General features: G+C 39.2%; 1 protein-coding gene across 14 annotated transcripts in view; it reads left to right on the forward strand.

Annotated features, from left to right (window-relative positions):
• Positions 1-13,325, forward strand: part of DNAH14 (dynein axonemal heavy chain 14) — a 276,008-nt gene that overhangs the window by 245,930 nt on the left and 16,753 nt on the right. For all 14 annotated transcript variants that reach the window (XM_054694831.1, XM_054694834.1, XM_054694835.1 and 11 more), the window contains 5 exons: positions 3,269-3,371; positions 6,096-6,323; positions 8,334-8,531; positions 10,413-10,612; positions 11,794-11,951. In XM_054694831.1, the coding sequence (XP_054550806.1) occupies positions 3,269-3,371; positions 6,096-6,323; positions 8,334-8,531; positions 10,413-10,612; positions 11,794-11,951 (887 nt within the window). The remainder of the gene's footprint in view (positions 1-3,268; positions 3,372-6,095; positions 6,324-8,333; positions 8,532-10,412; positions 10,613-11,793; positions 11,952-13,325) is intronic.

Here is a 13,325-nt window from a genome sequence, read left to right on the forward strand (position 1 = left end):
TGCAATCCCCCCATTCTGACCCCAATCCCTCCCCTCCCGCCCCCCACCCCCAAAAAGTGTCTCTGGTTCATAGTTTTTGTTGATTTTGATTTTCACTTTCTTATAGTTATTCATTTTCCTGGTCCCTAATTTAAGTTTTCTAGATCCCTGCTATGAGTGAGACCATCCGGTATTTTTCTTTTTCTTTTTGGCTTATTTCACTGAGCATGATCCCTTCCAGCGTCATCCATGTTGCTGCAAATTGCATGTGTTTATCTTTTTTGAATGCTGAGTAATATTCCATGGTATATATGTACCTGTGTTTTTTTTATTTATTTTTATTTATACAAGAACTGGGGTACAGGCCAGAGGCGTGGGAGGGTGAGAGAATTCACCAGAGACAGAGCAGGGAGCAGAATAGGCAGATTGACCGAAATACACTGCTGAGGGGAGCAGCGGGTGAGTCAGGAGAGGACTGCCATGCCATGTGGTTATCTCCCTGGCTGGCTGGGAATCGAACCTGCACTGCAGAGGCTGCGGACAGCTTCACAGTGCTGCACTCAACCCTCTGCATCATTGGGGAGGCTCCCCTATAACCTGGTTTTTGATAGTCATATTATAAGATTCCAAACAGTAGAATGCAAAAACTCATAACTAGCCTTTCAGTGATGATTTATTTTATGGCTTATCTTGAGTTTATTCTGACTTTATGTAGCTCAACACATTCACTGAAAGGCTGTATGGTCCAAAGCACTTATTCAAGCAGAAATTTCCATATCACAAATATTGTTTTGCTTGTTTGTTTGCAGTGAAAGTATGAAGAAGTTGGTTGCTATAACTTTGAGTTAAGAGTTCTCCATGTGTTGAAATAGTAATGTTTCAGTCCTTTACACCCTATACTTTCTCCCTCAACCTTGCCTTTCTGTCTTCTTTACTTTATAGGGACAGTAGTGCACATAAAGTATTGTGCAATTTTCATGCTATTATTTTTGTTGTAAACATGCTCAAGGAAATTATAAAAGCAAAACACAATTGCCTAACTTAAATTTCTAAAATCTTTGCTAATTATTCCATTCTCTGTTCATATTTTAGCAGATTAAACTAAATATGTTATATTAAATATATAATTTTTCTTTTTCACATTTATTTCATCATCAGAAGAAGACTACTTAGTTATGTGATTTCAATGGATATAAATTTTAGAAGGATGATACAATAGTTTCTACCAGGTCTCTTATTCATATGCACTCTAAAAGTATTTATAGAGAACCTATTATTTGCCAAGAATCATTCTAGAAACTAAGGACATAGTATGGACCAGACAGATATTGTATCACTCTTCAAAAGTGTATTTACATAGAGAGAAACAATAGAATAATAGATAGTGATGGTTGGTTTTAAAAAAAGAAATTAGAGAAATGACTTTTAAAACAGTTTCAAAGTTTTACTAACAGTAATTAATAATAAACAAAAAATTCTTATATAATTGCAATGTAACTAAAAAGAAATTCATATTTCTTTACCAAATCAAGATTTTAATATTTAAGACTAGCACTCTAGAAACCCACAGTAGGAGAGAAAAATGTGGATTTTTAATAAATTTCTTAAATTCAGAAAAAAAAGAAAATATTCACAATTAAAATATTCATTTTAAAAATGAGAGGAAAAAAGAAAGATGCGGAGGGAGAGAGAAAGTGGAGGAAACTATAACTTCTTACTGAGTTTGCAGATTATTTTTGTTTTTAATTTTCTGTCTGCTGTTATTTTGCTTTTGTTGTTTTGGTTTTGTAAATTTTAAAATAATAACTTCAGATATACAGAAAAGTTGCTAGAAGAGTTCAAAAATTCCTCTGAAACTTTTATTTCTACTTCCCCATTGTTAGCATTGGTCTTATCATTTCTTTCATATGTAGGTAATTTTTTTTCTGAATCATTTGAAAGTAAACTGCAAACATGATGCTACTTGATCCTTAAATACTTCAGTGTATTTAGTGATTATATAAGCAACCCAATTTAGTCCTATGTAGCCTATTGTGCCAATAATATCTTTTACTGCAAAAAAAAACAAAAAAACAATAAAGAAAAGAAAAAAGAAAAAAAGTTCTAAGTCAGGATTTCTCTTTGCATTCAGCTGTAATGTCTCTTAAATATCTTTTATTCTAGAAGAGTTAGTCAGTCTTTGTCTTTCATAAGTTTGAAGTTTTTTTGAGAAGCACAAGCCAGTTGTTTTCTAATGCCCATCTTTTCTCATGGCTGGATCAAGTTTATGCAGTCTTGGCAGGAATACCACAGCAGGGGTGCTGTCTCCTTAATACATTTATCACGAAACATACCATGTCAGTCTGTTCTGTTATTCATGATAGTAACTTTGACCATTTCATCAAAATGATACCTAATGATTTCATTAAAATGACACTTGACTTTCAAAACATGTACCCATGACAAATTTTCACCCATTACTTTCAATATCCATGGATACTTTTTGACTGAGTTATTCTTATATTATTTGCTAAATTGTGGCTTTCTAACTGCATAATTCTGCTATATTTGTAAATAATGTTCTATTAGAAGAAAGAACTTTTCTTTCTGTCTTGTTTATTACTTGTTTATATCTGCATGGGCTCATGGATTTCTATTTTATTTAATAAGTTGAAATCTGTTACTATCCTCATTATTTTGATATTCACTTTACATAGATAAAGCCAGGGGAACTCTTCATTTTGCTCTTTTCATTTTTTTCTATGTTCTTTGCAATGAGTACATAAACTTTTCTACTTGAGGGGTCAAAAATGCTTTTATAAAATAAAAATTATTGGGTTTTTGTGCTAATCCTTGTGCAACACAAAAGTGGTCGGGAGATAATCAGAGTAGTCTAAATAAGACCTTTGATTATTTAAGTGATTTCTTTTTTTTTAAAAAAAGATTCATTTATTTATGCATACAAGAGCTGGGGTATACTCCAGAGATGCGGGTGGTGAGAGGATCCACCAGAGACAGAGCGGGGAACAGAACAGGCAGACTGACTGAAATACACTGCTGAGGGGAGCAGCGGGCGAGACAGGAGAGGTCTGCTGTGCCACATGGGTTGCTTGCTGGCTGGTTGGGGATCGAATGTGTGCTACAGAGTGTTTGAATGGCTTCATGTGTGGTACTTAACCCCTTGTGCCACCAGGGAGGCCCTATTTAAGTGATTTCTAAGGTCACTTCAAACATTAAAGTATTATGATTCTTAGGAAATGTTGTTTTTAATTTTTCACATTAAAATATTGATGAATATTTTGTTTTGCAGATTTAATAGTCCAACTGTCACTATCGACCCTAAATTTAGACTATGGTTAAGCTCAAAATCAGACCGTTCTTTCCCAGTTCCTATTCTTCAAAAGAGTTTAAAGGTAAGGACAAAGTATGACAAATTTGTCACAACAAAAATATCTCTTAGCCTCTGTGAGACATATAGGTAATAGACATTACCAAAAGGGGGAAGTGGGGTGGAAAGGAATGTTAGAGGTGTCATCTCGATAGTAGGAAGAGCACTGGAACTTTGGTGATTGTTGAGGTGTAGCTTGTACATGTGTAGAAGTGAAGATGTGCCCCCAAACTTATAGAGTCTATAAATCAATTGTAAATTGATAAAATCTCTCAATTTCATTATCAATAAAATTTTATTAAATGAAAAAATGTAACAGGTTTAATATTGATGAACAAGGAATATAAATCATCTTGCATTCATCATTCTGAATTAAGAAGAAAATGCTAAATTTCTGCTCTAGTATGCTAAATTTCTTTGCTCAGCCCTATATATGGACCAGGAAGGATACTAAAGCAGTAGACAAGATCCCTGCTTTATTAAATATTTTTTTTCTCCTACAAGGATGCTTGGTCTTCCAACTGTTCTAAACCAGAATATAGAATTTGTGCACTTGTGTTGCCCCTTGCTTCTTATTTTTCCTATCTCTGCTCGCTCTAACCATTTTATAGTTCACTAGTTCTCTAGAAGGGGTTTAAAGAGCAGGTTGAAATTATTATTTTTTTTTGGTTGCTCCACCAGCTTTTTTTTTTTTTAAGATTTATTTATTTATACAAGCACCAGGTACAGTTAGAAGCACGGGAGGGTGCGAGAATTCACCAGAGCCAGAGCAGGGAGTAGAACAGGCAGACTGACGAAGTACACTGCTGAGGGGAGCAGCGGGCGGCAGGAGAGGTCTGCGCACTGTATGGGACCCTCGCCCAGAGGCCAGGGATTGAACAGGCGCTGCAGAGGCTGAGGGTAGCCTCGCAACCCAGCGCCCAACCGCTGCGCCACTGGGGAGGCCCCTCCACTAGCTTTTTTTTATATTAATTTTTTTTAATTTTTTTACATCATTGTTCATTTTTAAACCATATTTGCTTCTCCACACCCTCAGGTTAGTCCCCATAGAGTTTCCTTCACCAATGTACCAGTGCGTCGGAAAAAGAAAAATATCGGATGGTTTCAATTATAGCAGGAATATAGGGGAACCAAATAAGACTTCAGTGTAAAAAAAAAATAATACCAGTACAAAATAGAACAAAGCAAAAACAGACAATTATAAATCAGAGACATCCTGCAGGGGAGGAGGTGGGAGAGGGATCAGAGGGAGGGAGGGAGGAGCACAGGGGACCAAGGTGATGGTGCACTGGTGCATTGGGGAAGGTTGAAATTATTAACTGCAAAGTCCTCATTCACTATTATCTATGACTTCTACTTATATCCTTCATTGAGTCTGAATAAACACTAAGACTTGGTCACTTCTGTTAAACAAATGTCCAGTTGACCAAAAAATGGAACCCTAATAGAAAAGAACACTGACCATGGCACAGACAGATGGCTGTGCCCAGACACATGAGCACATACACACTTCCAGCATCGACAGAAGCAGGTGAGATAGAGGTAGTCAGGTGGATAGGGCGGTTTCCCAACAGGGTCCTTCCCCAGCCTGAGAATAATTCAACTTCACTCTTAGGAAACAAAGAAATGAGCTTTCCCCTGCTCCTCCCAGTTGATACTGTATATTGACCCAAACACATTTACTGTTACTGATCCTGAAATCTCATGTTCATGCACAAACACACACATACACACACAGAATCAAGTATCACATGTATGTCTCCACACATACATATATACATACAATACATATAGGTCATATACACCCAATTTTTATATATTGAATGTACTCATGTATGTATATGTCATTATTCAAGTAAATAATATTTCTTACACTTCATAGTTTCAGACTCAACAACCAAACTTTTAAAAATGCCTGCCAGTGAATTCTTTCCTCTACTTAACCTTCAGTCCCTCCTCACTTGAACTATTCCATTTAAGAAGGCAACCAAAGGATTTTTAATTACTACTCTCATTAATATGTGATGACTAATACTTCCATTGATTCCGTAGTCCTCTGTTTCCTGTGACTTGACACTTTCTGTATCAGCTGCCTCGCTGAGGCCACGTGGTCTGGCTCTGTTTCACCCACAACTAATTCAGTTTAGACTACAGTAACTCTCACTGTCAGACTTCCTAAAATTTTGTGTTTTCACAACTCTATACTTAGAGGGAATCAAAGTGCTTTTAATGACAATGTTATTCTCATTTTAATATATGACTTGGAACAAAAGAAATCTGGTACACTCCTTTCACAGAAGTTTTCAAACAAAGGAAGACTAACACAAGATTTTTGATTTGCCACTGAGTCTTAAAAATGCTTACATCTTGTGGGCCTCCCCTGGTGGTGCAGGCAGTTGAACACCGCGCTGTGAAGCTGCGAGCAGCCTCTGTAGCGCCGGTTCGATCCCCACCGGCCTGTGAGGGTCCCACATGGCTAGCAGACCTCTCCTGTCTTGCCTGCTGCTCCCCTCAGCAGTGTATTTCGTCAGTCTGCCTGTTCTGTTCCCCGCTCTGTCTCTGGTGAATCCTTTCACCGTCCTGCGCATCTGGCTTGTACCCTGGTTCTTGTATAAAAATTGATAAATTTTTTAAAAAAAATGCTTACATCCTCAGCTAATGCTTTTGTCAGTGCTATGCAGAGACCCCTCTAGTCTCGGTGCCTGCCTCTGTGCTCACAGCTGATTTTTATTCACAATTTGTTTAAAAGATCGCAGTGGAAAATCCTCAGAGATTGAAAAACAATTTGCTGCAGACGTTTGGGCATAATGGGAGTACAGTAGTATCGGAAGAGATATTCGAAAAACCTAACTGTGGACCATGGTGGAAAAAACTTTTATTCAGCTTGTGTTTTTTTAATGCTCTGATCAACGAAAGAAAACATTATGGCACGTGGGGCTGGAATATTGCTTATGAGTTTAGCTTCTCAGACTTGGAGGTAAGTGTAGAATCTTGAAAGCAGACATAACAGTAAGTAAAGTAAGTGACAGTAAGATACAAACAGGAACCTAGTACATCTCTATACAATGTGATAAAAGATAGGATAAGAAGAGAGAAACTTGTCGATGATGTAATCTTGTATCTAGAAAGTTGTTTTAATTACTACGATTAATTAGAGAATTTATAAAAGTAGCCGGATAAAATATGAACTTATAGAAACCAATGACTTCTTTCAATAAACACTTAGAAATGGAAGGAGAGAAAACAAAGCATATTTACAATAATGATAAAATTTAAATTTTCAGGAACAAATGTAACAAGAAATGTATGTGTTCTTGTAAATTAGTAGAGGAAAAAGAACTTTTGTGGAAAACTTAAAATTTTCCAATTACTTATACGAATTACTTATTTTTCACAACAACCTTATGTTGTAATTATCTTCATTTTAAGATAAGGAAATAAAGGCACAGAACACTAAGGAACTTACCCAAGCTGTAAGTCAATAGGGGAGGTAGTCTGTTTCCTTTTTTTAAAATCCTGACTGTGTGCAAAAATGAAAAATGATGTAAGAATTGTATAAAATAAAATAATATTTAAAAAATCCTGACTTCTCTAAATAAATATATCAGATGCTCTTGAATGGGGAGATTTCCCACAGTATAAAGTATCAATTCTACAAAATTTGCTAGTCAAATTCAATGCAATTCTTTTTTTGAATTTTATTTTATATATTTTTTTAATTTTATTTTTAATTTTTACACCATTGTTCATTTTTGAACAATAATTGCTTCCCCCACCCCCTCAGGTGTAGTCCCCATAGAGTTTCCTTCCCCAAGGCACCTGTGCACCATCACCTCAGTCCCCTGTGCTCTTCCATCCCTCCCTCTCATCCCTCTCCCTTCTCCTCCCCTGCAAGATGTCTCTGGTTTATAATTGTCCATTTTTGCTTTGTTGTGTTTTGTACTGTTATAATTTTTTTACACTGATGTCTTATTTGGGTCTCCTATATTCCTGCTATAAGTGAAACCATCCAATATTTTTCTTTTTCCTTCTGGTTCCATCCACGTTGCTGTGAATGGGCAGCACTATTTACAATAGGTAAAACCTGGAAGCAACCCAAATGCCCAAAAATAGATAACTGGATCAAGAAGATGTGGCATATATACACAATGGAATATTATTCAACAAGCAATTCTTTTATTTTTAAATTTCATTTATTTAAAAAGAACTGGGGTACAGGCCAGAGGTGTGGGGGATGAGAGAATTCACTAGACACAGAGTAGGGAACAGAACAGGCAGATTGACTGAAATACACTGCTGAGGGGAGCAGTGGGCAAGACAGGAGAGGTCTGCTGTGCCATGTGGGTAGCTCCCTGGCTGGGGATTGAACTCGTGCTGCAGTGGCTAGCAATAACTTAATAGCACTGTGACTTAAACCTGGCTCCACCAAGGAGACTCCTCAATGCAGTTTTCATGAGAACCCTAATAGAGAGATTTCAAAATTGATAAAATTTGCATTTGTGGAGGAAAGGAAGACAGGAAAATAAAGAAGATGAAAAGTAGGGAGGACAAGAGAGATGAGAGATTGGTGAGTGCCAGAGGGAAGAGAGGAGCAGACAGTGGTAAAATCCATCTGTGTGCATATAGTCACATCCCTTGTCTGGGAAGGGTGCCCAAGAAATTGCTCACAGGAGTGGCCTCCGGGGTAGGGATCTGCTGGCTGGAGGATGCTTAGGTGAGAATGTACTTGCCCTTGTTTATCCTTTTGTACATTTTGAGTTCAGCACCACATACTCGTTTTGTCTATTTGAAATAATAATTAAGAAGTTACATGTTGGATCAACAACTAATGAAGAATTAATGGTTAGAAATGTGTATCCTAATATTTTTATTCCTCCTGCTATGTCCATCTATTTTTAAAGAGCCATTTGAGAGTTGTTGATTTTATGTTAAAACATCAATGTCAATTACAAACACAATGAAATAAAAATGAGTGTGTTTCCTAAAGGTCGCCATCAAGCTGCTGGGAAATACGCTGAGCACACACCCCACGGTGCCTTGGAAGACGCTGCGCTACCTGTTTGGGGAGGTGATCTACGGTGGCTGGGTCACCGACTGCTGGGACCAGCGGTGTCTAAACACCCTTCTTTACAAATTTTTTAATCCCGAAGTGTTGAAAGATAGCTTCAGTTTCTCTAGTGACGAGGTAAGAGAGGATCTATTTTCTTATCTATTTGATTATTTTCAACTCACCATTATCGAATTATTTTAAAACCTGTATTACAATCCCAACATTCACTTTTCATGTCATATTAATTTTCATTATGAGTTGCCATCACTCTATTAGATACAGCATTATGTTGGGCAGTAAATAAAAAGGATGGTGAAGAAATGCTTGATGTTCTCTGAGAACCCGGAGTAGTATACAAATACAAAGTCCCAGGGAGCAGAGCAAGCTCTGTTCAACTATTTCCTGCCATGAATTTCCATGTCCTTCTAATTTAATGCTCACAGCAGCCATGTGAAAAAGATGTTATCCCCAGGGGCCTCCCTGGTGGCACAAGCGGTTAAGATGCAATCTGTGATGTTCGCTGCAGCCACAGCAGCACGAGTTCAATCCCTAGCCAGAGAGCTACCCATATGGCACAGCAGACCTCTCCTGACCTGCCCACTGTTCCCCTCAGCAGTGTATTTCAGTAGATCTGCCTGTTCTGTTCCCCAGTCTGTCTCTGGTGAATCCTCTCACCCCCTGCAACTCTGGCCTGTACCCCAGTTCTTGTATGAACAAATAAATAAATCTTAAAAAAAAAAAAAAAGATGTTATCCCCAGTGACAGACAGGGGGCAAGCTCATGCACCCTGTGCGCAGAGCTGAGACTCAGTTTTGCCCCTACCTCATGCAAAAAGATGAAACTGTATCTTCTTTTGTCCCTTCCCTGCTGCCTCTTCCCACACAGTGTCTGTCCTGCAGGGAACTCCACCTTAGTGGCACAAAAACCCCTGGTAAGATATCAACAGTTGTGCCTTGGCTGATGGTAGCTAGTGGAGGAAACAAATTCTGTAGACCTCTGCCCTGGGAGTGTGGAGGCTGGACTTGACTCCAGTTTTGATGGGTGGGAGCTTACACAAGAGAGATGAATGAATGGTAAGGAAGCAAGCAGTTTCACTGTGTGATTGTTGTAAGTTGATTGTGGGCCCTGAGTGATCAAAGGAACAGAGGTCATATCCAGGTCATCTGTGGAGACTGCTGGATGGAGAGATGAAATGGTGAAAGTGATATTTTAGGAAGATTCATTTGTAAGATCTATAGAACAGTCTGTTGAGTCAACAAGAAGACTTAAATTATATCCTTTGAATATATTTGCTAAGTTGGGGAAAGCTATGAGTTATTAAGATTTAATTCCATTTAAAAGTCTGTTTAAGTAACATTTTAGGTTTAGAGACTAAATTTAGCTCATAAGATAAAATTACCCTTGAAAATCTTTTAAATTGCCAGAAAAGCTTTTGTGTATAGGTTGTTGCATTAAATGTGCATACGTGAATAAAGTGTACTGTACCATACAGCAGAAAATACCATTGGCAGACTTGTGTTCTGAAGTCACGTATTTCAGTTATTTAGCTGATTTAAACACTGACTTTTTATGACAATTTGAACTTTCCAGCTCTTCCTGCTCATCATAATCCTAGCTTCTTCAGAAGATATATATATTTTTTTAAATCAATGACATTGTTATCTGATGTTTCTCTGTGGTCCTCATTAATACATCAGTTTTGCTTGAGGATAATCAAGAAAGTCACCACTACTCACTTTCCTGGCCATATGAACAATGCATTTCTCTTCTTCCCCTCCCTCCCCTCCCCCAGTCTAGGACCAGAAAATGATACAAAATCTTTGTTCTACATTCTACTAGTCAAGCAGCCACAGAATCAGATTGATAGGAAGAGAATGAAATAATTTGACTTAAAATGTTTTAAAGCTTCCAAAATCCACCTTTTGTGTCAAATTTCATGGGAAAGCATTGTGTTCACCTATTACTGAAAGCGCACATCTCCCAAGGCAAAAATTTAAAAAGGGCTTAAATTTTCAGATATGTCAGCCAGTGTCACAGTCTGCAAGCATAGAGGATTGCATGCGTATTATCCACTCCTTACCTGACGATGACCCTCCTGAGCTCTTAGGAATGCACCCTGAGGCTACAGGGAATGTCAGGAAGGTCCAGGCCCAGAAGTTCATTGACAATCTCATTGCCATGCAACCAAGAACTGTCACTTCCAGCCTCACGACCAGGTAAAGAACTCCCTGGGAAAAATTGTAACTTGAAAATTATCAAACATTTATTTGAAAGGATACAGTATTGAACTTATAGAAAAAGATAGTCCAAAATAAACTCAACATACAGTCTAAAAATATAGAATCTCAATTGTTTAATATCACAACCTGACCGGTGCACACTCTCTGCCCCATCATCACTCTCTCAGTGCGATCAAGAGACCCTTGTGTGAACACAGAGGAACTTGACAAACAGTTGGATAACCTATAAGCCCACTTAACATGCTTGGTCTGCTTGTCTCCTCCTCTTCATTTCCATCTTCACATTTCCTTCCTGCATTCAGATAAAGACTATTTCACAAAGAAATCCAAAGAAAACTTTAAAAAATACTTATTTCCTTGCAGATGTCTGAAGTGCAATGGACAGTTTTTACCTGTAAAATAAACACCATAGCCTCCATAAGACCCTATAGGTGCCTCCCTGGTGGCACACAGAGTTAAGCACAGCACTATGAAGCTATCTGCAGCCTCTGCAGCTGAGTTCAATTCCTGGCCAGGTAGCAACCCACATGATGCAGCAGACCTCTCCTGTCTTGCCTGCTGCTCCCCTCAGCAGTGTATTTCAGTCAGTCTGCCTGTTCTGTTCCCCACTCTGTTTCTGGTGAATTCTCTCACTTCCCTCACCTCTGGCCTGTACCCCAGTTTTTGTATACTGTAGGGGCAGGATGGGCTCAAGGCAGGTTCTTTATGATTTGAGCAGACCAGGTAAAGGAGAGTCCTGGAGCCTTCGGTGGCTTTCTCAAGCTTTTATTGAGCTTTTACATGTAGTGCATCAACCAGGTACACGACAGGTATAGGGGTTCTGGGGGGCCAGGAGGTCGGTAGGCCTCCAAGCCCCCAGCAAGTCTTCCCTCTGGGCTTCTCTGGGCTTCTTTCCTCTCCTGCCTCTGCTTCTCTCTGTGACTATCTCAATACTACAGCCAGGGCTCACAGAAGTCAAACAACACAACTTATAAGAATGTAACAACTGCAGGTGTCCCATCAGGCAGGGCAATCCTAATGGTGGGAGGGCAGAGAAGCCTGAAAATCATTTACCCTACATATGCATAAATTAAAAAAAAGACTTTATAGGACCTAATTAGAGGGTCCTCCCGGATTGGACAGATTTGTTTCTCTTTCTTCTCTTGATTTCTTTGCAGTGAAGAGAAGAACGATAATGAATTTGTGATGGAAATTTTATCTGACTTACAAAAGCGGCTGCCGCAGTGTGTAGAGGACAACTGTGGTGGCACCCAGAGCACCTTGAAGGGCATCATGTCCGGCCCCATCTGGGAGTCTTTTAGTAAGCATCTCAAAGGTCAGTGTGGCCGTGAGCTTACCCCCTCCCCTCATCTTCCTTAGGGAAGGCCTCTGGCGTCAGGAGAGAGGAAGAGTAGAGACAGGACAAAGAGGCCGAGGTGAATTGGAGAACTAGATCTCCGCCATCTCCTTCTTTGTCCAAGTTGGGGATGGGGAGCAGAGGAGAAAATAATGCCAGAAGGTTTTTTTGGTTTTGTTTTGTGGGGAGGGAGGCATGGCCCCAAGACTAACCGTGAAGAAATAATAATTATAGCGAACTAGAAAGGCGCAACTCTGATTTCTACGTCCCTGCTCTCTTGTCCTCCCTGCCTGTGAGAACAGCATTTCGGGCGGGGAGGTGTAGATGGGTCCTCTGATGGGAGACCTCTGGACCCTGAGGAAATAAGAGAAGGGAGGGCAGGCCAGTGTGAGTCTGGTTGCCCAGAGCTGGCCCCAGGCCCAGCGCTCAGGGACTAACGTGTTGGGTTGTACCAGTTTGCCAGGTAGGACTTGAGTGTTCATATTTCAACCCTTTGAAAAATATTCATTTTGGAACTAAATGTTGACCAACACTTAGTTGGTCAACTATGAAAATAGTTAATATTGTTAAGTCTGGATCAGTGGTTGGCAAACTCAGACTTGACCAAACTCAGACTTGACCAAACCCAGAACACCATTTGTTTTGTCCCAGCCTGCAAGCCAGAATACTTCTTCTATTCTCAGTGGTTGAAAAACATCAAAAGAAAAATATTTTATAATACATAAATATTATATAAAATTCACATTTGCATGCCCACCAGTAAAGCATTATTGAAATACAACCACGCTTATTTGTTTACATAATGTCTGTGTAGTCACACTAGATATTCACGTTGCACTGGGAGAGTTAAGAAGTTGTGATAGAAAAGGATGGCCCCCAAAGAATGGCCTCCACTGGCCTTTGTGCAAGTGTGTCTAACTCCCAGTCTAGATACATAAGGTTTTGTTAATTTCCAGTACCTCTATCTCTACATGCAAAACTTCATTTCATTAGAAAAATATAGTTAGTGGGCTGACCTAGGGGCCCCAGAACTCTCAAACTTGCAAGTTTTGAAGGGGTCTGGCCGTCTCTGTGCACAAAGAAAAGCGAATCTCAGTGTAAAAGATCTTTACTCGAATTTTTGTGCATAGAAAGAGAAGAAAGGATAATAGTTTCGCAATAAAACACCCAAAGTTACCCACCCCCTGCTGTGTAAATACCCAGCCAAACAGATTTGGCCTGAAATGGGTCCACTGAGGCCTGAAAGGTTGCCACACGGTGCAGGCACCTTCTGGAGGGGAACCACAGAAAAGGAGTGAAAGGGGCCAGGCAAGGCCGGGACAAAAGGAGCAAAACCAAAGTACAAATACAAAT

This window comes from Talpa occidentalis, unplaced genomic scaffold, assembly GCF_014898055.3.
Source record: "Talpa occidentalis isolate TD23 unplaced genomic scaffold, MPIMG_talOcc4v2.1 talOcc4.14, whole genome shotgun sequence".
Classification (NCBI taxonomy): Eukaryota; Metazoa; Chordata; class Mammalia; order Eulipotyphla; family Talpidae; genus Talpa; species Talpa occidentalis.